The following is a 25,377-nucleotide window of genomic DNA, read 5'->3' as shown; positions in this document are numbered from 1 at the left end:
ACAAATTATGTTGCTAACCAATCGCTTTACGGCTACGAGTCGCAATTTATACTAATTGCAGCCGGCGGGCTTGCGAGGCATATCCACTTTGGAACCGATTCCGAGGATATGACACCCGTTTCGAGATATTCGCCGTCACCTAGTGGCGGTCGAAAATTTCGATCCGGATCGGGCTCGATCGCGATCGAAAGTGGCCATGCGACAGCGGTATTAAATAAGAAATCCACGCGGTTAAAATTAATCGGGAGTCCCCCGGTATGGCGTACCTCGCAATCAGATCGTGATTTTGGCACGTGAAACCTGAGTTACTTTTTTTTGTTCCGTGGTACGTTTTGAGGACGCGTCCGGCTTTTGTATGTGCATTGTCCGACTGATAACCTGCAGGCCGTGTTTGAGGTACTCACTGCAGGAACCGATAACGCGGAACTGCCGTTTATATCAATGTCGCATGTATTGTTATCTGCGCCGAGATAACATGTTCGGGCCCGCAGTGGCAGTTTCTCTACTACGTGATCAATTTGTTATAGGTACACGAGGCAGCTTGGCCTGTTGCGTGTTTTCCTAGTTAACTTGCGTCGCCTTCACCTGTTTCTGGCGTGAGTAACAGCTCCCGATTGGTTGGGACTGTCACGAGCCTGCCATTTATGTACACTGCACGGACGAAGGCCTTTGCCAGCGCGATCTCTCCAATCACAGCTGACATGCGTCAGCTGACTCCCATCGCATGCCTGCTAATTTCCAGATATGGTTTTTCCTGGCACCACATTCAATGACTCTCAATAACAGATACCACCGGTTATCTCCTCTAAGGTCCGGATGAGTTTGACCAAGGTCGCGAAAGTTGGTCCATTGTCTCGATCAGGTTGAATTTAAGGACCACGCAACGAGCGAAGGCACCGACAGTGATAGGCGTAACATTAAGGGGCAGTAAAGACAGCTTAGAGAGCGAACGGTGGTAGCTGGCATTTTTAGTTGAAGGATTAAGAAGAAACGGAGTTGAGGACAGGCAACGTAGTGCGTAGGGGGCAGATGGTCTATTTAAGAGATACATTAATGGTTTCACTATGGAAGGGAAGCACATTCGGAGCCGGCAGACAATTAGGTGTCGTGATAAAATGGATGAACTTGCAGATAAGATGGGCGTCCGCTGGTGCGCAAGACATGGGTAATTGGGAGATTGCTGGGAGAGGAGGCTTTCGTATACTCAAGTTGTTCCCCTAGCACAAGTGGTACGTGCCGACTTGGAACATAAAAATAGACTGATGGTGACGATGAAGTTGGTCTAGTTGGACTTCGTCCTAGTTGGACTTTGAATAAAAGCTCTGTCTAGTGGACCATCTAGCATTGCATCCTCAAACAGCGGAGCTCGCTCAACTGTCACGCGCGCGAGCTTCCAGCATTTCGCGTGGATTTTTCGTCCGGCGAGTCTCTCGCGCACCTCACCGCCCCCTCCCCCTCTAGGCTGACGGCTTCGATGGCGAGGACTGGGTGGGTTCGTCCGTTGCTTCGAGCGGTGAGGAGGATTCTGGGACGGTGTGTGGGTGAGGGCGATCGGGCTGTAGTAGTAGTAGGTAGGTAGGTGGGCAGCTACGTGTGTTGGTTGTAGACGCTCAAACGAGAGAGGAGGTGGTGTGACGCTACCAGGAGCTCGGGCCTCTCTCTCTCTCTCTCTCTTGCCATTCGCGTCGCTTGCCGCCATCCGCGCAGCAGACAGAGAGAAAAAAAAAAAAAAAAAAAAAAGAAAAGGTGCGGCGACGGCCTTGGGCAAGGTTCTTCCGGGATGACGTCACGTTGCGTTGTGTGCGCGTTTGTGGCTGAACTTCCGCGTGTCTGGGGCTGGCGGTGAGCGAGGGAGAGGGTGGTCCGAAGAAAGAAACCGGGGCGGTGGTCTTGTCGGGCCTCAAAGGATTGTCGTGCGCGGCGTCCCGACGCGGTTGATAGGTCGATGCTTGTCGTGGATGCTGCGGGGTAAGGGTAAGCGGGTGAGGGCGTTCAGTGTAGTCGCCCCTAACGGCGGGATGGGGATGATAACGGTGTTTTCCGGTGACGTCACCTGCTCTTTCATGCTATATATTTTCTTTCTCATCGCGGGGGGTGCGGCGACTTTCTTCTGCGCGGTGCCGAGTCATCGACGAATTGCGACACTTGCCCCATTTTTATTTTTTCATTTTTTTGTTTAGTAGCAAAACTGGTAAGGCGACTTCCACAACCGTATCCATTAATTGACGAAGTGCCCGGTGTCGAATGTCACTCAAAAGAACAGTCAGTGGGCGTAACCTGCGTCGGAGTCCCGATTTTTTTTTTTTTTCGTCTCGAAGCGTTTGGTAGGCGCGCTGCATTGGGGCGATGTCTAATCTGGCGTCACACGAAGCGTGAGAACGGACTACATTGTTCGAACCGCAATTTGCGTTTAAGAAGCAGTAATAACGGGACATTATTCACTCGCCATTTCACCTTTTTTTTTCCTCATAACTCTACCAAAAGTACTGGCAAGTGTGGTCATCGTCATCAGGAAACTCTCTACATGATGTAGTTTCACGATGATCTACACCTTTTTATTGTTTTGCTACGAATCCTGTGCAACTTTCTTTTTGTAATGCATCCCTCGCAGCCTAATCGGCTATAGACCCAGATGAGTTTTCAACCATATTTTTCTAAGCGTTAAAAAAAAAAAATCACTTATCAGAATTACCATCACTAGCCTATATTTATGTCTAATGGTCTTGCGCTAGTTGTTTCCAAGTTGGGCCTTTTTTAAAGGTGTCGAAAAAGGGGTGGCGGCGCAAGATGGCGAAAACGCACGCAAAAAAAAAAAAAAAAAAAAAAAAAAGACGTTGCGTGTAGGACGTCATGTACTTTAGGTCGTGCCCTCCGAGATCGGGCGGTGCGAGGCAGCGCGCTGTGGCCGATCTCGGGGCCCAGTTGTATGGGCGTAATTGTTTGGAGCAAGTTCGTTATTCAGGCCAGTTCCCGAAGCAGGACAAATGAGCAACAGCAGAGTCGCAGTGATCCAAAAAACAACGCGTTTGGTTGTCAGCTTTTGCTGCTCCAAGTGTGCTCCTGCTTGTCTGCGGCTTCGAAAGTTAGATTACCGTTATTAACTCTCGTATAGATGTTTTTTTAAGTGTTCCTCTTAGTTTCTAAGTTTAAACTTTAAGCTTCCAAGTTTAAGTATTTAAGTGTAATTAAGTGGAACGCCGATTTATTTCGTAAGGTCGCATATCTCGTGAAGTTGTCGGAATGGCGACGTTTGAAGACCAACTTTAGTATCAAACTAAAAAAATATCTTACGTTTACCCCAACTGCGTGTTTTTTTGTTCTTTTTTTTTTGCGTGCAAGGTGGTAGAGTTTCTATAACACCGCAAAAAAAAAAAAAAAAAAAAAATGTGCGAGTACTTCTTTAATCTTGCCTCACATCGGCGAGACGCTCAGCATTGCCTCATTTATTTGAAAATTCCGTACAAGCATCGTATGAGACGTACGGTAAGGCTGGTGTAAGAAAAAATAGAGGAATTGTTGTACACCCGACTCAGCGCGAAGCTCTATGAAGGGTTTAAAGCCATACGGGTTTCTCAAAGAATAGTTCCATGTTGAAAAAAAAATTCGTTATGATCAGATAGCTACGTGTCATAGTTTGGTGGATGAAAATTTTCCCTCTCCGACGAACTTTCCTTCACCTGCGTGCTTTGGCCCAACTGATTTGGCAAATTTAGCGAGAAATTTAACAGGGTTTCGAGTGGGACTATTTGGTATGACATCGTTCTGTTTTTAAAACGAACAGTCGAAAAATTTGCGCACGTGTGTGTCAGTTTCCTTTTCTGTCCTTTGTAGTAACAGTATAGCGCAGTATATATATATATATATATATATATATATATATATATATATATATATTTATTTATTTATATTTATTTATATTCGAGTACACCGCCAACCGTACCTTCTTTCATTTTATTTTCTAACCCCTCGGGCTCCACTAAAGCGTCGCGACTTCTCCGAGGATTGTCTCGAAGAATGAAAGATGGCGGAATTTCAACGGCCGCCGCGACATGTCGAGAATAGCGCCAGCCGGCGCGCGCGCGGTGTCCTGACTCATATTATTATTTTTTTTTTTTCCCGGCGAAATAACGCCGCAGCGGCGTCTGCCGCTGGAAAGCGCGGCGAGTCGACAACGATATATACGACTCCGAGGCAGTGTCCTGTATCGATCTGTCTCCGAAACCTTCCCCGTCCTCGCAGTGTCTCTCCCTCCTCGGCGTCGTTTTCGACCGTAGTTGCGTACGCACGACCGTACAGCACACCTTGTCGAGAGCGAGAGAGTTGGTGTGTGTGTGTGTGTGTGTGTGTGTGTGTGTGTGTGTGTGTGTGTGTGTGTGTGTGTGTGTGCTGAACCGACGCGCGGTGGCGCTGGCTGAACAAACAGAGTAGGGTGCCTCGATGCCAGCGCCGCCGTTCAGGGTGGTGCCAACCTTTGACCGCCCCCGCGCCGCCGCTTTCTCGCTGCGACGCCATATTGTGTCACAGCGAGCCGTTGCGATTGCTTGGTGCCGGTGCTGAGTTCGAGGCACAGTGCGCGCGGATGCTTCGCGGACGCTTCTACTTGCTAGACAGTGTTCAGCCGCATGACTGACAAGCTATCAAGTGCATCGTGTTGACATGACGGGCTGTTGTGTTCCCAAGTGCGCCGGATCGACGCGTAAAGGACTGCGTTGTTTTCGCTACCCCCGGGACCCAGAGCGACGGAAGAGATGGGAAGCCCAAGTAAAGCGCGATCACTGGAAGGCAACGGGTAACTCCTGCATTTGCGAGGTAAGTGTCAAGAATGTTTAGACTACCGCACCGTGTTTTTCATTTAAATAAAAAAGTATTCTCTGATCCTCGCTCACGTACCTACGTTCGCTCACGAACTAAGTAAGCACTGCACCGATGCTGTCTGAGTAGCGTATGGGTTGCGAGCGCGCGTCGCATAGGCTTTTTTCGTTTTGATTGGCGCAGTCTGTACCCTTATTTTAAGGACTGACGAAGATGCTTAGCCGCGAAATAGTCTTACATTAGCTACGAATCGTCACGTAAGCCACCTATTTTCCTTTTTCACGGGAAGCACACATCGTGTGTGTCTCTTGTTTATTTTCTTCTTTTTTTCTTTTTTCGGTACTGGTTATTTGGGACTAAAGAACGCAGTGCTTCGTCTGGGGAGAGCGGCTGTTTTGTACGTGGTAAGCGAAACATTGTGATTTTCTCTGATTTCTCAGGAGATATCTTGCGGACCTCAGGGTGTTACGTTACATAGCTGATTTTTTAGACTTGTACATATTTGTAGCGTGGTGATCGTAAGCCGACGGTCATTCGTGCTCATTCCCGATCGTAGTGGGTACTGTGACGGTCTTTAAATGCCTGTGCACGGTATGCCCAGGTGTAGTAGAGTTAAGGGGCATCATGGGACCAAAATGTTTCGGCGCTTTCTGGCATGGTGTCTGTTGTAGCCTGTGCATTTCTTCGAAACGTGTGAAGCGAGGTAATACAGCATTGCTTCTGCTAAAATTTATTTTTAAGAACTGTAATGGGTTCTCTGTATTTACAAGGCAACTTTTCATATCAATAATCACTTTTGTTGTTTTACTTGTACTTAGAAACACTTTGAAGAGGACCAGTACGAGGGAAATCGACAGGATGGGCGCCGTCTGTTAACGTCAACACCCCTACATCATCATGGACTATATTTTCGAAGTGAAAAACATTGCTAATCTGTATTTGACTGTCTTAGTTTCATTTACGGTTTTTGTACGTGATATGTATGCAGTGTTGTTTATTTTTTCAATGTAGTTATCAGTGTTCTAATGGTTATTTATGAAATGTTCTGTACTCGCCATCGATGTGTTTGGCTGATGCGACGTATTCGATGGTAGCTGATGTATGTATTCTGGCTGGATATCTTGAATAATATTACCCGCGGTTGCGTTTTCTTGTTTGCATTCTTGTTTTCGATTTATATTGTGTGTGATAAGGTTGATGTACTCACTTGAACCACCCCCCATGTAATGAATAAATAAAAGAAAAAACTCTCTCTATCCCGAATTGTGTGTCGTGCCTACCTTGCGAATTAATTTTTTTTATCTCGTCTTTCAGCATAACCTTCAGGCGCCACACAGTACATATAATTTTTCATGTACATATCTCTTTCATGATTGATTGTACTAGACATTATAAGTAAATGTATTTTGTGCATCGTTTGATTTCTTGTGTGTACTACGCGAGATTGACACAGACAAGTTACGTTAAATTTTTCTCTACAGCACTAACTAAACCTTATTTTCACATCGCAGTTATTTTTACACCAGCTTAATCCTGTCAGCACACAGTTTTGTGGGCAAAAAAAGCAAAAACTGCGCGTAGATATCGTCAAATAATTGGAACGAACGCGAAGAGCACGCGCAACGCAAGGGAAACTAACCGCCGTGCGCGAATGGCTGGCTACGGTAAAGGAGGCGTGACGTGTAAACCAAAATACAACAGCGAAAAAGAAAAACTTCCACACACAGGGGGTCGCAAACCTTATATACCAAGCATCGAAGCGCAAAAAAATAGTGCGTATTTTAAACATACACACGGCATATTAAATGTGATTGAATTAGGCAACTTGGGGCATGTTCCCGGCGCCATACACTTACGTCTTCGACCTTCGACGAGTTAACGGCTATTGGTTATAAAGATATGCAGATGGGACACCGATAAAAAAATCCTCATCAAGGCAAAACACTTGGAAGCGCGCCGCGAGTAACACTTTATGAACGCTAGCGTAGCTGAGTCTCAGCTCGTGTGACACAATATGGCGGCGCCAGCGGGGTTGTCTCCACCCTGGACGGCGGCGCTGGGCATCGAGGCACCCTAAAACAGAGAGAGGTGAGGCAGAGGCGACGCCAGTGAACGCGCCGCCGCTGTTCCCGGATTTCTGATTACGCCCCCCCCCCCCCCCCCCCTTTAATTTCGCATTCGTCATCGCTGCGTGGTTCAAGCCGCGGAGGTTTCCTAAAATGGTTACCGGAGGAACATCTGCCGCTGTTGTCTAGGAGGTGGAGGGGGGGGGGGGGGGGCTGTGGGTTACTGTAAGATGGGCTAGCCTAGGAACGTGGTTTATTCACCTATAACTTAGTCCTTCTCGCTTCAAACGGCTTTGCAATATCGATCGTTTTCAGCAAAGATGTCGCGCCATAAGTTCGACGATTCGTCATGAAGGTGCGTGTGTCCGCCGAAATATTGCCCTTACGCTTTTGGGAAAACAAAAATATTTAGAAACATAGAGCACAGTAGATAACGCCACCGAGATCGTCCGAAGCCGCAAGTAACTAGATTAGACGAATCCACGTGCTGTACTCGCAATTCCCGTAGGTAGCCAAGCGAGCGAAGCGCTAGTTCCCTCTAGTAATTTTAGTAGGAAGCTTTGTGGTTTCGATTCTCGGGGCGTGCTACTTCGTAGTGTGTGTGTGCGTGTGTGTGTACGCGTGCGTGCGTGCTTTCGGGCGCGCTTGACCGACGCGCCTAATTTAGGCGGCGCTAATTGAACGCACAGATGTAAAAAAGACAGACGTAATTGAACAGACAGACGTGATTCGAGGAACAGACGTTCCTGGATTTCCGATTCGACGCTGACCCTGTAATGGTGCATTCGTCGTCCAGACGCAGTTCAAGCAACTTGTTTCTCTCTCTGCTTTGCCTAACGAGTGTCGCGTCTCTTGCTCTAGGTCCATTCGGTTCACCTGCACTTAGACGAAAGAGAATAATAAGTGGCACTGTATTATTAATAAACAGCCGTTTCACAATACGAACAAGAACCTCTCTTGCCGTTAGAGTTAGGCGTGGTAAGTCATAACAACACGCAAAAACAAGAGACGTCGCCTTGGAAGTTCCCACACTAGCCAGCTGTGACGTCATGTATTTTGACGCCGCCTACTTAGGCCTAGTTGCCTTTTTTTTTATTGGTAAAGGTGGACTGACCGCCTCGTATTAAAGAATAGCCAGTTAGGCTGGACTCGGTAAGTTTCACGATTTATTACTGCCCCGCAAAGGCTCGGAACACGAGAAAATACTTTGAAATGGGTGACGTCACATCCTGACGTACCGATGCCGTTCTTTCCATGCGAAATTAACGAAAAAATTGAAGCTTGACCTTCATTTTCTTTCTAGTAAAGTAACTGTACGGCGAAATGAACAAAAATGGAAGTATTGCAAGGGCACCTTATCAATATAAACTGACTTTTTCTTTTTTTTAACTATCACTTTAACCACTGTCGACTCCGCTAGCCGTTTTATTCGAATTCGAATGCGTCTTTGCTGAGTAGAGCAGTGCTCGAAGGAACCGCTTGGAAGTCACGAATGTCTTTGTCCAGTATAGGGTAAGAGGAAAAAAAAAAAAAACACGTAAGCAAGCGCACCTGGTCTTGATCACCATAATTTAAGGCTTCGTTCTCGTGTTCTCTCTTTTTGGAGTGCAGCCAAGTTTGTCCTGTCTCGGTGTTGGCGCCAGCTGTATGCAGTGTTTTTGTTTTTCTTATTTCTTTTCGTTTTTTTTTCCCCGTACCTTTTTAAACGTTCGTTCTGTTGCGTGGCGACCGTCTGCTTCTGTTTGCTCTGGGGCCAGGTGGTCGTCTGTTCGCTTTCGCGCCGTCTGCTACATGGACCGCTCCATGTGGGCTCCGTTAGCTTTAGTGCTTAACCAGCGCCGCCAATCGGCGACGTCCGGCTTGCGTCGGCTACGCTTCTTGCACTATTGAAAACGTACTTCCTTACTAAAAAATTGGAGGACGCTTAAGTTTCGCCTTTAAGAGTGAAACGCGATAGCACTCGAAGGTCCCTGACTGCTTGTCACGCTTCCCGGCAACTGCAGCTTTCTTTTTTTCTCCACCTTCGCCTCCGCGCGCCGCTGCCGAGGAGGCGAGCGCCATCTGGATGGTGTTGTTGCAAGGAACCGACCGGGGCTCGCCGCTGTGTGAGTGGTAGAAGTGCTGGAAAAGGGGTTTCGGTGTTGGAGTTTCCGCGTGACAGAATTATGTTTCCTCGTATATTCAAATTGCAGTCCGACGCTGTCAAGTCTGTAGGTTTCGGTTAAGTCGTTTCGGTTTCTGGCGCATTTTACTTCGAGAAATTCAGTTAGTTCACTAACGCTTCTGCGCCACGCGGTTGTGGTTCGGAATGATTTTTCGCCAAACGACGGTCGACGCCGACACCCGATTTTTTGAGGCACGGGGCCCTTAACGTTATCGCGTTAAAATTACTGTAGGGAACGCTGTCGTTGCGATTGTTTTATCTGCCATGACAATGAAGCTTAGTTCCGTGAACCTGTCTGAACTTCGAGCTCGTAGCGTCGGACGTTCTTGTGACTTTATTCGGTACGCTTTATCGGCCGTACTTGGGCCTCAATTTCGAAGCAATCCTATTTTTTTCTCGTAAATTGTCGCAGAAGGCCGTGAGACGCCGCGCGCATGCGTAATCGCAGCGACTTGATGAAATTATAGCGCAATGTTTCGTTTTAAACGACCAGTTAGCGAAGCCGTTTGAATCCAGAAGGGCGAAGTTTAGGCGAATCCACGCCGATTAATCTCGCCATGCTGGCAGCCCCATGGAGTACTCTCTGGCGAAATTTCTAGGAAATTTTATGGCTGTTGGAATGAGTGCCGATGATTTGCGGCATTAAAGAAAGAGGGAGAGAGAACATCATTGTTGTTTTGGTCACCGAGTTTTGGTATACCGTGGACTTGTCGGGTTCGTTCCCGCCCGTTCTGCTTCGCGTTTCGTGCATATTGATGTACTGTAAAACCTCGTTATAGCGAAACAGTATATACCGAAATAATGGATGTTACGAAGTAAGTGAGATGCCTCTTTAAATCCCCATAGATATTCATAGTGCAGTGCATGCAATAATGGATATTACGAAGTATTGGCTGTAACGACGTACTTCTGGCTCCCACCTTCAATTTCGTTATAACGAGGTTTTACTGTTTACACTGTTTGTGCGTGTTTTGTGTGTTTGTGTATAACGAGGTTTTACCGTTTACACTGTGTGTGTGTTTGTGTGTTGCACTGTTTCTTCGAATTCGTACCGTGTCGTGAAAAGCTGCGAGGCGTGCTGATGTGGTTGCTCTGACGCGTGAGGAAGTATAGTTAACAAGTTTTGACCGACGCGCCTACGTTTCACCAACGCAGAAGTTGTCCAACTTTACTTTTTTTTTAATCACTGGAATTACAGGTTGCTCTTGGTAACTCTCCTTGCACTTGTTCAATTGCAAACGGGGACACCTTGGTGAGGATGGTAAATGCCGTGGTCCCTTTCGAAGTTAGCACTGAAAACGTGGCAGCAGTGACGTCACGGTGACGTCGCGGACGCTTCGTTCTATTTTGGGGAGTTTCGTTTTGTTCGTTCTTTGAAACGTAAAAGTGAACGTACGATACCTTGCCGGGCCCAACTTCTGAATATATTATTATGCACTGTAATCACTTTTTCATGGAACAACTGGCTTATTCGGCTGGTCATTGTCGCAGTCTGTGGCTGTCACGCGGCGTTGGTGCGATAGTTATTTAATTAAACTTCGCCACCCGCTTTTTACTTTGGTGTCATATTCCGGAAACAGCGCAAGCCCCTTGAAAAAGGGACTTCCTGTCTTTTTTTTTTTTTTTAGTGCAGTAAGAGTCGTACAGACATACTTGGTATTGCAGTAACTTTGTGCATTTAGGAAGTGTGGTGTTAATGTTCACCTAAATACTTACGAACTCATTGTGTCAATAATTCGGTTAGATACTTAAGAAATTGTTTCTCGATGCAGCGTTCTTCCAATGAAACCGACCGTGTTGCTGCGTCATTGCCTTTAGGAATAAGCACGCGGTCCTCACCGCGCTGATTGCAACACTCCCGATGTCACGGAGCGAGTCTTGTATCGCGCGTTTACTCACACTTTATGAGGTCTGCGAAAGGATACATGATCTGGTGCGTCCTCCAGATTGGATGGATTTCGAGGGCAGTGTTAAAGGGGCGTTTCACTGTACTACAGAGGCGGACGGGGCCCGCCACTGACGCCGCTGCGCTGCTGAGTGTTTTTTCGACTGCGGAAGGTTACATTCCTTAACGTCCGCATCAGAAGTGTCAAAATAAATATCTTGTGTCGTACATTTCGCGCCGTTCCCCAAACACTCCAGCGTTTCACCACTACAGCTTGCGGTAGAGTGCGCCGATGCTGGGTCGATTCGTTTGGGTGGCTAGTGGTTGGCGTTGCTTTTAATCCACTCGGGTAGGACTTAGCGACATCTGGTTTGGCGCGTAGCGCTTCCGGTTTTCAGACGACTGGAAGCGCCCTCGCGCGCCATCCGTTGCGGGTAGCCCGCGATGGATGGATGATGGATGGATGGATGAGGCTGCACTCTTTAAATCGGGCGGTGGCACACGCCGCCTAGCCGTGACTATTAACATATTTTGTACTTTGTGGAGGGTGAAATTTCACCCCTGGCCTTGATTTTTGCCACCAATCAGATAACCTCCGTTTGGTTATTTCTACTCGCTTAATGTCTATTTTGCCTCCACTGTCCCTACACCCCAATGCTTTGACTGCGATCGTTTTGTACTGGCGCCACCACGTGGTCAGATCGTGCATTCCTTGCACCTGCCTCCCTCCTTTTTTAATTTTTATTTTTTTTTATTACGTCTGGGGCCGTTTCTTGCAGCCCATTGCGAAGTGCAGCGTGCAGCTCATTGCAAAGCGAGCTACTTCAGAATCGGCGCATTGATCTGCGACATTGCTTTTTTTTTTTTTTTTAACAGCTAATGACGCCATGCTTCGAGTGGAGCGCGGCCGACGCACGTTCGTAGACTACCGGATAACACCGTGCGCACTGCGGCGATACTTAATCGTGCCACTTGCCTAACTCGTGTACATGTTTTAAGATAACCAGGGCGCGAATTTCGTACCCCCCCCCCCCTTTTTTTTTTTTTGTCGATGTTTGAACGCGCGGAGGACGGGGGGAGAGAGACAGGAAAGGGCGCTCTTGCACCGCTTTCTTTATAATTCATTTTCGCCTCTTTGTCGTTAGAGAGTTTTAGCTTTCCGTATACTTCTTACCGTTTGTGGATGACCCTAATGCCGGAGCGAAGCTGGTGGTGACGTCTTGTGACGCTTTTGAAACTACGATGTGTTCTACGATGTGTTTTTTAACATTTTTGGGTTGCGTTAATGTTGTCGTCGAAGGAAAATCGTAAGAGGACTGACTGCGCGTTATTGATCACGTCGCTTTACGCTAGCAGTTAAGTATAACACGGGAAGTCACTGCAGTGTTAGCTCTGTGTGTGCTTCTCTGGTGAAGGTCTGCGTCAGAAGGTGTAGCTACCGGCTTGCTGCCGCGCACCACTCCTGTAACGCGGTATTCTGCAAACGTTTACACGCAAGCTAAAACTCTCTAATACTAGGGAGTTTTAGTTTGTCCGTAAGCGCATTGCCACTTGCGTGCTTACCGGAGACGTAAGCGGCCGGGCTCATGGCGTCACCTGGTGGAGCAGATTTTACGCAGAGGACACGGAACTATTGCTGCAGCAACTAGCCATATTCTTCATAGGAACTGACTGTTGGGCTAGTTGGTCTGTCGGGTTGACTGGAACACTTGCGCTGTCTGTTCCCTGTGTTCTTGTCCAAAATTTTTGGCGCTAAGTTTTCCAGTCCAAAATAGCCATATTGTACTTAGCCGCTTCTTTAAAGTGTTGGCAACGACATAGCCGGTTAACGTGCAGCATTTTTTATTAATTTTTTATGTCGCCAGGAACACCATTGTAACGCGAAAACGGTATGTAACGCGTTGCAGTTGGAGACAGTGCGTCACAAGGTGTCGGTACCAGCGTTGTTACCCGGCCACTCCGTAAAGGTTGATACCGTTATGGATAAGCTAAAAGCGTAGTCTACTACCTGTCGTAGAAGGGACCGGGTTTCGAAATGGTCTGGCGCAACTGGAGACTCGGAAAGATGTGGCTTGACGTCTGTTTTGATGGCGCACCGCGCCCACTACTAGCAGACGACCGGATACGTAGGCACCAGCAAAGTGATCGTCTGCTGGCACTTTCTTTGGCCAGGAAGCGCGGTTTTTTTTTTTTTTTTTTTTTTCTCCTGTTCTCGTCGTCTGCTACAGAGTGTTTTCTCTGGCCGGCCGCATATTTGAATGGCGTTACGTGCCCATCGGCAAAGCCGTGCTGGGCCGGGCCGGCTTTCGATGGATGGCTGGCATTGGGGTGAAAGGAAGTGAGGAGGAAGCGGCGGCATGTGAAAGGGGGGGGGGGGGGGTTGCTTTTGTTCATCGATCACGCACGCACGCGTTGGGCAAAGCCGGAGGCGCGTGTGTGCGTGGTGATTTACTTCTTTTTCGCCGCACCTTTTATTTGCTCCGGTTTTCTGCCCTCCGGCTAGGAGCACGTTCCGTGCGGCTAGAGCGGCCGGTGTCTCGTCTGGCTTGGTCTGGCACGGTATCGGCTCGTCTTCTGCTGCTTGCCTCCGCGGTGTCGTCCCGCCGTCTGCGCCAACGCTTATATATTTATATAAACGGTGGTCTGCACGACGGTGTTTGTCGTCTGCTTCATGGTGGGCGCAGATATGCAACCGTTAGCGAAGTCGCCGCTACTTTGCTAACTGCTGCATTAGCCGTATTAAAAAAAAATAAAAAAATTAAAGCGTTTTTTTTTTAACATTTCGCTGTGTCTGTTTCATCCGATGACGACAGCCTGCTTGAGCATCTTTATTAGTTGATTTTTTAACGCGTTCTCCTTTCGCGGAATGGGAGTCATCGCGGTGGTGGCCATCTTGGATATCGATCGCGCCCTGGGACCCGCCCATCTGCGTCCATTGGGCAAACGAAATGGGCCGTTATGCATTTTCCGCAGACGACATGGTCGCGACTGTCGAAAAGAACCGTGGGAAACGGCCGCGCCTCCCGCTCGTCGATGCCTGCGTCTGTTTCACCACCCGCGCGTCATCCTTTTCTTCTTCTTATTTTTTTTTTCCATCTGCTTTTCTGACATGTGTTCACTTCTAGTGGGCATCGATCGAGTGCTGTACTTTCCATACACGGGATGTGTACAGTCTAGCTTAATTAATCACTGTGTGGGTCGCGAATGCCGCCATAGATTGTAACTGAATTTTAAGGCTATGCGCCCAGGCTTCGTAAGAATTCAGCGTTTTTCGCAAATCCCGTGACCCATAAACTGTCGTGGCCAAGCGTACATGTACCCCTGGATATCTAGGATGACTTCCCTTCTTAATTTCTGCTGAGGTTTGTAGTGCTCTGTGGAAGAACGAGATTTGTGTGTGTGCTTGAATAAACAATGTCGCAGTAGACATGTAGTGTATCATCAGAGCAAATTGAAAACGGAAGCGCGAAAGAGTATTCCTGCTGCAGTATACACCTCATAACTAATTTTGACGATGGAAATGCATTGTCACTATACTGAGTCAATGCTAACGCATTGCTGTCGACAGTATACTCGTGAGATGGGTCCTGCTGCATGTTTTTCTTCGTCAGGGTAGGGTATTGGGGTGCACTTGCCTTATGGCTACCTTTTCGAGCTTTCTGGTACGTTTCTTACTTTTCCTGTCTGAAAAGTACTCATCTTGGTTGCATACTTTGCAACACGTATTCTTAGTTATTAGACAGTCTTAGAATAGTGTTGTCAAGCAAGCCTAAATGGGATATGTACATAAAGAAATAGTGCTGTTTTCACTGCGAGGCTACGTAAGTTATTGGGTTTCTGTGGTTTATGAACACTATGTTAACATACATTATTTGGCAATTTTATTGTAGGTAGTGTGTATCTGCGCTATGAAATAGTGTTGTCAAACGTGGTGGAACCTTGACTCCTGCTTCCGCTTCAGCATAAATTGTCCCGATGGCTATGAAATAGTGTTGTCAAACGTGGTGGAACCTTGACTCCTGCTTCCGCTTCAGCATAAGTTGTCCCGATGGCTACACTCGCTATCCTTGATTGCCTGTAACTGTTGCAGTGAGCTTTTGCTTCTGCAAAACGTACCTTAAATCCTAGTTATAAGCGCATAGCACATCCAATTTCTGAGATAGTGCGGAGATTCTGACGGCTATGGGCCTGATGAGATGTGTCGGCATACAAAGAACAGGATGGTTGCTAATGTATCGTCTTGACTTGGATACGTTTGGCATGAGGCACCAGAGTGCACACTGTAGCTTAATGTTTTCTTTACGTTTGCATTCTCGTACGTTACTAAAATCTCAGTGAAAGCACTCGGGAGTGTCCCGCAAAAGGGCTTGCATGAAGCCGAAGGCTATTCAAAAAACTGTCGATTGACAGCACCGCAGTTGAACCAGAACCGCACTTGTGTCACCGACGAAGGCCTCTTTTGTGACACTGTCTGGCAGTGCATTTAGTGCGTCCTATCAGTTCACTCACTGACTAAATGTAGGATTTGGCTTGTTTGTACTGCATTGTTACAACTAAAGGCACATAGACAACAAAGAGGGAGAAATGGACTTGGGCAGGTCATGTAATGCATAGAACATCTAACCGATAGTCCATTAGAGTTACGAAATGGGTGCGAAGGGATGGGAAGTGCAGTGGAGGACAGCAGACGGCTACCTGGTATGATGAAATTAGGAAATTTGCAGACATAGGTTGGAGTCGGATAACGCAAGACAGGGATAATTGAAGATTGCGGGAAAAGGCGTTTGTCCTTCTGTGGACATAAAGCTAGCCTGATCATGATGATGACCTAATTCATTAAATAGCTTAAGGTTGCTATGGCATGATTATGAAAATATTCTGTTGCACCCATGCACACAATGTTGGTGGTTTGCTTAAAGTGAAGTTAGTCCAAATTTATACTGTTTGAACTTGTCTCCCAATGTATGGTACCATATAGTTAAGGTTTTACTGGATTAACATATTGAGGCTGTGTGAGCAAGCTGTGAGCTTACCTGTAACCGACTTTTGTTGATAACAACACATTCAGTTCTTGTGTGAAGCCTCTGCTGTCAAAGTCTTGCGATGTCAAATTCTTGTACAGTGCTGAAAAATTGAAGCGTGCACAGCAATGAATGCCTTTTACCTGTTCAGGGAAGTCTGACGTGTAATAGCTTTGTAGCTGGTTTCAAAGCATGGAATTGTCCCAAGTGTACGTTTAGGAGTCTGAATGAAGCCGCCGTTGCCAATTTGGGTGTCCCCAAAAACGAAACAACGCATTGGAGCAGGTTCGGAATTGTTTGTGTCCCAGTTTTTGAACACTGTACAGGCTCCTTTGCTGGATGTCGATGAAACGATCTGACTTCCTGTTCTGTTTGTCTTTTGCGTAGGTACCTCAGCGTGTTCGAGAAGGTTCACTTCCTGGGCGAAGATGCGGACGAAGAGGCTGACCCCGGCTCGGAGTCTCGCGGTGGCCGCAAGAGCAATAGCGCCGCGCTGGTCCAGGTGCCCATGTACTACAACCGCGCGCAGCATGACATCCCTGGTGAGTGAGACAGGCGGTTGAACACAAGTCATGGCTGCTCGGTGGCAGAGGCCTCCCGCTGCGGTGCGCGAGGTCGTGGGTTTGACTCCCGACCACAGCGGCCACATTTTGATGCGGGCAGAATAAAAAAAAAACACTCGTTTATCTAGGTGCATGTTGAAAAAAACCCGGGCGGTTAAAATTAATATGGAGCCCCCTCCACTTTGGCTCTCTTTCGCGTCTCTGTAGGCTCGGGGTTGTTGGGTCGGTAAACTCCATGAAGCGAACGTCAGGCAAAGCTGGCTGTTGTACCTGGAGTGCAGAATACTTTGCAGGAGCATATTTTATGTTTATTTATTGATTTTTTACAATACTGCAGATAGTACAGGTCCAAGCAAGGAGGGCAATATGTACAAATGAGAGATAAAAAATCGCAAATAGAACAATGACACTTTGCAACAAAAAATATTAGTCATGTTATAAATGAATGAATAAATGGATTGTCAGTCAGCCCATTCCGCTGACTTATTGTTCGTGGGATGAGGGAATACTGGTAAGCCAATGTTCTAGCTGATACCAGGCTGCAGTATTAAATAGTAAGTAAATAATAAAGCTCCGAAAGGGCATTAGGCATCAGGAAAAGGCATCACTACAATATCGTGGCGTGAAGTGAATGTGAGCAGTGGTGGGGCTGTGTGTGCCTAGATGTCGGTGCCTGGAGCACACACGACATCACCGCTAACATTGGGGTGTCATGTGGTAGATAAGATGCAGTGATAGCGGGCTTTATTTTACTTGTTGCAAATCACCTGTTATCAAAAGAGCAGACAGTAGCTACATTGGTACAGCGGTCATCTGGCCGTGCCACAAATATTCTAAAATTTTAAGCCAGCCATACTGTCCTACACCTACATACCAGCCAGTTCTTACGGTTCTATCATAGAATGCACAATTTTTAGAGCTCGCTTACGATTCTTGTATTTGCACCTGTCACTTCACTATTTTTAGTTTGCGTTTGGTTTAGGGCAAAACCGCTTTTAAAAATATAATTACAGTCACTGAACCATTATGTCTAGCCGAACTATATGGACTTGTCAATTACATGGAGCTGCTCGCACAGCTGTGACACCAACTCATAGAACGAATGTTAATGGCAGCTGAAATTCCGGCTTTCGTTACGGGGCTATTTCATTGATAAATGCAATAAACATTTTTGGTTTGTCTGTCATACTGATCGTTTACTATGGCTGTACAGCAGAGGGCCCAGTTCACAGTATCCATACAAAGCGAGGTCGTCGAACCTTTAATGAGCAGTCAGCATCTTCAGTGTGTAATCAGTATTTCTCACCAAATTGTTAGTATTCGTTGATTTTGAATGTACTATCTTTAAAATGTCAAGGATATAGAATAACATTATTTATTTATTTCATTACCCACAGCACCAATCGGCATTGCAGTGAGGGCGGAAATATCAAATCCATAAACGCAGTGCAGGTGGAGGAAAACTACTAAGGAAATTATGCAATACAAACTATTGAGGATACAGATAAGCAAGGATGTCATCACTCAAACGCGAAACAACTTGCTTACATAAATGGTGTCTGCAAGGATGCAGTTAACACATCATTTGATGCAATAGTTGCAGCATCGCCGGGCAGCTTGTTCCCCACCAGTATTGTACGTAGAATTGGTATAAGGGCAGGTCTGTTCATGCATTGCGTCATGCATCTGTATCTCGCTGTGCCCAACCAACTTGGCCGATCATCTGTGCTTGACTTGGCTTGTCTGCGTGCGTGCGTGCGTGTGCAGAGAGCCAGCGGCTCGTGCTGGGCCTTACGCCCTGCCCGGGCCCATCGCCGGAGTACAGCAAGCTCTGCATGTCCCTCCTGAGCGGCCTGCCCAATGAGGAGGCGCTCACCCTCAACGTGTGCACGCTCCTCTCCAACGAGGGACGGCACAGCCTCAAGGTGGACCGCATGCCTCGACTCGTCGACCTCCTGCTGGCACAGGCGGGGCTCTTCCCAGCGGGTGAGAGCCGTTTTGGGAACTTTGATTAGAGTGTACTGGTTAGGGGGAGTGGGTCCAGTGCGGGCTCCCGGCTGAGGCATTTTTTGTTTTATTGAACAGTCGGTGGCGCTACCGTTGCCTTCATTTGAATGAGCGGCCTGTCGCGACAAAGACCCTATCGCAGCTCCATGCAGCTTTGACAGGCATTTCACTCTGCTGCATCTAGTTTTGGTACTTGGTGGTGGAAACAGGGATTTTATTCCCCACTGACTTGTAGCCAATAAAATGGAGAAAGAACGACGTAAACGACCCAACAACGACGGTGGGTCAAGAAAACGACAGCTATTCAGCCTGTGAGCTCGCCTCAACCAGTGGGCGCCGCCCCAATTTCAGCGTTTTTTGCTTCACCCTTGGCGCTTGCAAAGGTGTCGCTGGACCAACTCCCCCATTCTAGTACACTCTAGTTTGGTTTGCAACTTTGTATATCGTGGCTTATGGTGGGCATTGCCAAGTCATGAGTGGCAGCTCACTGCTATCCTTAGAAATGAAAATGTGTTGTAGTCATTGCGTTCTACGGCTACCAACATATGGGGCAGAGGCTTGGAGGCTAACAAAGAAGCCTGAGAAGGTTAATGACTGCACAACATGCGATAGAATGAAAAAGGTTAGGCATAACATTAGCAGACAGCAGTGCGGATTATAAAACAAACAGGTTGTTCTAGTTGATACTGAAGGAAGCAATGGAAGTCGGGAAGGACCTGTAATGTGTAGGGGAGACAGCCGGCGGCCTTAGAGTTGCAGGACTGGGTGCCAAGGGCAGGGAAGTGCAGTCAAAGGCTGCCAAAAACTAGGTGCTGTGATGAAATTGAGAAAAATCTCGGGCATAACATGGGCCTCGGCCAACGTCACCTAGATAGCACAAGGCCGGTGCACTCTGCTTTATGGCGCCGTGCTACTAGGCCTGAAATTGCCATTGCCATGCCCGGAGTGATGAAAGTAGTGACGTCACAGTCCCCTCGGCTTAACTTGACAGCATCATTAGATTCTGTGGCAGTCGGGCGAGGTAGCATGACATTAAGGATAAGAGTGCACAGGCCTTGTGCCCTTGTCTCAGCTGCGGTTGCCTCGGCCGGCACAAAACAAAGCTACTAATTGAAGATGGCTGGGGGCCTGAGACCTTCATCCTGGAATGGACATAAATAGGATGATGATTATAATTTTTTTTGCATTGAATGACAGACAGTTTTTAAGCATTAGATAAGTTATTCCAAAATGAGATTTACAAGAGAATGCCTCTGACTGAAGCCATCATTTTGATAGGGGACATGTCTTTGTAAGGACAACGACTGCGTGCCTTGGCATATGTAGCCGTACGTTTCCTTGTATATATGTAGCTCGCTGTCCACCTAGGTGGCAAGAAAAAAGTGGTGAGGGGGAGCTAAACTGGAAGTATTCAAAAGCAGAGGTTAGTTATCATAGTTAGGGGGAAGGGGGATGTGCTGTCGAGGCTTCCCTTACTTGCTCACTCTTTACAATAGTGTGTTCTTTGTGGTTAGAAAAAAAAAAAGCAAATCTGTCGTTATTTGAACCCTTGTAAAGTTATTGTTGAAAGCATATCTAGCGTCATTGGAATTATAAAGAGATGCCTTGTCAAACAAGTTTATGGGAAACAGTGGTGGTGTGAAGTTATCATTAATGTTGTAACTGGCATGGTAATTTGGCAACCGCCATATTTAGTACAACATCTTTTTGTTTTCCGCTCATTCTGTCCTTCGTCATTGGTTGGCACGATGCCATGTGGGAAATATAGCTATCATAGGCCACAAGCAAGACCAGGTGATAAGAACTGAATGGAATGGAAGGAGAAGAATCTTTGCATAATATGGGCACTCCAAATAAATGATGGATAGTTGAGGAATGCAATGGTGGTGGCGTGGTGAAAGCCAAAGGTTAGTAGCCACGTGGCTCTAGGTCATTGTATCGATCGTTGACACTGTGGTACGAGAAAAATTTCATGTTGTCTCGTTGTTTCGCGTCGGTAACGCTTTTGCCCGCACGCAGATGACCCGACGCTGCGGCCCATGATGCTGGAGAGTTGGCAGGGGGTGGAGGGCCGGCGGATGGAGCGTTTCTGGGAGGACAATTTAGACGCCGAGACGATAGCCCTATTTAATATCGGCAAAGGTTTGTTACGACTCTGTCTTGGCTAGTGCCTTTTAACTGGCTGCAGCCCAGTTGGCCGTTGCTTAACTTGTGGCGCTTTCCCCCTTTTTTGCCTTTGGTCATTGCAGGTAGCAAAGACGAAGAGGATGAGCTTTTTAACTTAAATTATGAAGTAGGAACGCGGAGTATAGAAGGCCAAAGAGTGTTAAGGGTGAGTGTGTTCAGAACTTTCAAAAGAAAACTTTGAGTGAAATTTTTTTCATGATGCATGAACATGAAGAACGGGGGGAACAGAGGGGTTCGTATTTTTATCGACAACAATATGAGTGCTGGGTAATCATAGGAAAAATGAAATGTTTGTCAACTGAAATGTAAACTTAATTATGAATGTTGGTTAAATTGGCAGTAAGCTTCATATTCTTAAAAAAGGGAAATAAAAGTAGTCAAAGACAACCTGCTGCTGGTGGGAGTCTAAACCGCAACCTCCACATGATGCCTAGAATGCTCTGCTATTAGAGCTACAGCGGCAGCTGCCTTCCCTTTGTCGACTTGGGTATTTGAGAGTGAATGGTTGTACTATAAACAGCTGTGGGGTGTTAACCAGCGCCCCTCATTGCCATGGCAGCAGATATGGAACGTGCTTTCAACCGCACTTGTCAAATAGCATGTGAACGTAACAGCACGGGGTTTTTTTTTACATTTATTTTTTATTCGTTATCTGTTGACTTAACTGGCATCATTGAGCTTCACTCCCAATTTATCACCATATTGTGATAGGAATGCTGTTGTGCAGAGCTGTGGTTCTTGAAAATCGGTAAAATTTGTGAAGCGTTTAGAAGCCTTCAGATTATGCTAAGCTAAGCAGATTTAGTTTGGTCGTCTGGCCGCAGCATGATGCTATATCTGACAGTCAATTCAGTCCCTAACAGATTTGTGTCATCAGGGGGTGACATGCAGACGCACAAGCCTTCTCTGTGCAACTTCTTCATTTAGTTAAGAAAAAAATGTTTGCTCAGTGTTTGTTTGATTTCAAGCTGTCAGACTTAATATTGTTTCGAGTTATTCCATGTTCTTTGTCATGGCTAAAAAGACCCTTAGGTTTTTCTCTTTGAAAACTGCTTCACCCCAACATTTGATGCACATTTAACAACTTTTTTTCTAGCTTTGGATAGTGAAGAACAGTGTCTTCTAGTGGGGTTGTCTCACAGTTTTCTGTGCACCTAAAGGAAGTTCATGGTTCTGTGTGGCTGCTATATTGTGCTTTTTTTGGGGCGTTACCCAGCTTTGCTAACGTTACTGCTGCACAAAGACTTGCTTATTAACAAGGATTGACTGCCCCCTTCTTGCAGATTGCACTGATCTTCCACAACCTCTCGTTTGAAGAGCGCAATGCCGTCATCTTGGCTAAGAACCGGACGTTCATCAGGTTTGTCTCTGCAGTTTCGTTTGATATGGCTGAAAATTCTGAAATTATGGTAAATTTGAGTGCAAACTGGTATAGCCAGTGTTCTAGTTGAGATTAGAGGAATAAAGGATGTAATGTGAACAGTGAATAACGGGGGTCAGATGCAGTCGAGGACGATATAGAATTGGGTGGTGGGATGAAATTGGGAAATTTGCAGGCATCAGATGGAGCTTGCTGATGCAAGACAGGGGTAATTGGAGATTGCTGGAAGAGGCCTTTGTCTTGCAATGAACATAAATCGGGTCAGTGATGGAGATAACGTTCGTTACACATTAGTAAGCGAAATACTACCACCACACCTTACGCTGGCTTTAGGCACAGTCGGATCTTGAACGAGTAACAAGAGATGGAAAGGCAGACTCAGTCGGAGGGTGAAAAAGACCACTGCTGCCCATCCGAGAGGGAATGCCTTCATCAGGGCAATCCTGACGAAGGCAGGTTCTTAGGCTAAAGCCAACTTGTGTACAAGGACGCTTGTCGTCATAGCAACCACTGTAAAACGTTATGTGATGTGTTCGCCAGTGGGATAAAACCAAGACATTCGTTTTTCCTGTAGGTTTGTGATGTTGTCTGCCCTGAGTCGTTGGTCGACATTGCGCCAAGTGGCTCTGGATACGATAGGCAACCTGGCTTCTAAGGTATGTTGTCCTTCTCAGTGTTTTTCCTCTGAATCTGTGCTGTTAGTTAATTCTTGGCTATGCTCTATCTTGCCTTAAGAACTTTTGCTGGCCTTTCTTGCATTGAAATTTTTTGCTTATCAGAAGTAAAGTCTCACAAATTTTGATGACTCGGTCATGGTTCATGCAAATTTTGGAGTGACAAGAATTTTGAAAAACTCACAGCCAAGACATATCGACAACAGTCAAATACTTTTACAGCGAACACCTCTGTTATGAATTGACCGGTATAACTGTAAGGAATTTATCTGTGTAACTGTACGCCCCGGCCTAGTTTCTATCTTTCATATGTATTGTGACTGCCTCTACAGCAAAACCACTACAACAACTTCGCCTGTACAACAAAGGAATTCAGTTACCGCCGATGGCTGATTTGTTGCTTTACAACAAGTGCACGTAGTGGTGCCACCACTGCTCTCCACAGCAGCCACTGAGCTGCAGTCAGTGCTAGCGCTATAGAGACTCACTTGATGAGCGTGGCGTTGGCAGCGAACATTCCAATCCTACTGCATAACTCCAGGAATCGTTCATGTCGTACACCACTCACTGCAATGCAGCAGCGTATGTGAAGCCTTACGAATACGTATGGTTGACAACGATGTTCTGGTCTGAACTGATGGCCTACGATGACGTTGGAACCATTAAGGGCGAGAAAGAGGCAAAGGTTGAATAAGGCAGCAGTTATTAAGAACCTGCAAACAAACAAAAAATTTGACAAACTAGTCAATATTGGCTTTCGACATTCTGCAGCTGTACATTGAGTTACTCCCAGGTTTCGCCAAGGGGCGTGCCATGGGCCTCGGATGCTGTAATGTCTGCGGCACTTGCACTTTTTATCTAACAAAGTGTCCAGAAGGAATTAGTAGCATCTTCTTTCAGTAAATATATTGAATTAATATTTAAGGTCTTCCTCTGGTGAATATGCCCAGCCTGCTATATTTCGGGCAATACAATGCATAATTACAGTGAAGTTACCTGTACAATGAACAATCTTTTAGGTCCCCTGTGCTTCATCTTTAAGATGTTCAACTGTACACTGCGGTCTTTTTCAAGATTACTCTGACTGTACTGGGCCAGGATGGATGGTACAAACTTCTGAGCCGTGACGAGTTCTTTTAGAATCGGAGGAGTTCCAGCTGTGGTTTACAGTGGTGAAGTCGACGTATGAAACATTAGTCTCCCGTGATCCTGGTGGAGAATTGCACACTTGAAAGCACTCACTGTAGCATACAAGTGAATGCTTTTTCAGAAAGGGCTTCAGAAATTCACAAAGGGCTTCAAGGACTTCTTCAAATTAAAATGAAGACCCTAAATAACCAAGACTGCCCTACCTTCACTTTGTGGCTGTGATTGTGGACCGTACGAATTTCAAGTTATACAGATATTCTTCGAGGCCACAAGAAATTTGGATTGAGAATTTACTGTAACTGTTTCAATAACGCTCCGCCTCTCGTGTCTTTTGTTCCGCGCGCAGTTGGTGCTATATCCCGCCATGGACGAAGACGAGGACGAAGCCTCTGCGGGCGACCACTGCTACGAGGACTTGGAGGGCGAGCGGCAACGCTGGTCCTGCTCGCTACTGCGGCTCACCCGCGAGGGCATCCAGTCGCAGGACCGCTACCTGGTCGTGCGCTGCCTAGACATTTTGGCTCGCCTGTGCCGCCAGGAGCGCAATGCGGAGCCCCTGCTGGCCGCGCTGGACACACCGCTGTGCCGCCGCGTTTTCGAGCTCCTCACCGTGCACGACCTGATGCTGCTCATTTACGCGCTTGAGGCCCTCTACATGCTCAGTGAGCTGGGCCGCGATGCCTGCGAGCGCATGCTCCTGGTCCACCGGTCCATGGGGATCCTGGTCAGCCTGCTTACCCTGGACCCCCTGGTCTACGGTCCGCTCGCGCAGAAGGGCATGAAGCTCATCGAGACCGTCGACCCGCTTCTGCCTCCGCCACAAATTCCAACGACAGTTAACCCGACGGTCCCTCCAACCCCATTGCCGATGTCGGCGCCGTTAACACCTTCCATGGTGGCCAGTGGCAGTAGTGCGGGGCCAGGCATGGCGGGAACACCGAGCGCGCCAGGCGCGGTGGCGGGTGTGATGGGAACGACGGGGCCCGGACCGGGGGTGGGTCCGCCAGCAGGTGGCGCCGCTCCGGGCCTAGCGACGACTGCGGCTCCGCAGAGTGACCCGATGGACACGGAGGCGTTTGCAGGGACGTGGGTGCGTGCCATGTACGAGCCGGCTCCTCCAGGCTGCTCGGTGGCACGCAACGACATCTACGCAGAGTATGTGACGTTCTGCAGCAAGGCAGGGCGGAAGAGCGTCATCAGTGCGTCAACATTTGCCAGCTGCGTCAAGTAAGCGCTTTTTTGCATTGCAGTGTTGCACTTTTTCAACCCCTTAATGTTGCTTCATTGTTTTCGTTAACAATCTTTTCCTTAGTGATAGTGGGCCAATGTATGGAACTGCAAAGAAAGGCACTTAGGCCACGAGCATTTAGACTCGGCATTGTTGCCTGTTACACGAATGGCGCACCCTTGGATTGTCTGATATTGTGAGGCACAACCATTGCACAGAGTGTATGGCTATTTGTTGAGC

The 25,377-nt window shown here is 47.2% G+C and overlaps 1 protein-coding gene across 2 annotated transcripts in view; it reads left to right on the top strand.

Moving 5' to 3' along the window:
• LOC119463372 (AT-rich interactive domain-containing protein 2-like) overlaps nt 1-25,377 on the top strand; it is a 68,637-nt gene that overhangs the window by 24,144 nt on the left and 19,116 nt on the right. For both annotated transcript variants that reach the window (XM_049656571.1, XM_037724193.2), the window contains exons 4-10: nt 16,336-16,490; nt 18,279-18,497; nt 20,538-20,660; nt 20,768-20,850; nt 21,989-22,065; nt 22,661-22,742; nt 24,256-25,136. In XM_049656571.1, the coding sequence (XP_049512528.1) occupies nt 16,336-16,490; nt 18,279-18,497; nt 20,538-20,660; nt 20,768-20,850; nt 21,989-22,065; nt 22,661-22,742; nt 24,256-25,136 (1,620 nt within the window). The remainder of the gene's footprint in view (nt 1-16,335; nt 16,491-18,278; nt 18,498-20,537; nt 20,661-20,767; nt 20,851-21,988; nt 22,066-22,660; nt 22,743-24,255; nt 25,137-25,377) is intronic.

This window comes from Dermacentor silvarum, chromosome 9 (genome assembly GCF_013339745.2).
Source record: "Dermacentor silvarum isolate Dsil-2018 chromosome 9, BIME_Dsil_1.4, whole genome shotgun sequence".
Lineage (NCBI taxonomy): Eukaryota > Metazoa > Arthropoda > Arachnida > Ixodida > Ixodidae > Dermacentor > Dermacentor silvarum.
This window is presented reverse-complemented; position numbering and strand designations above follow the sequence as displayed.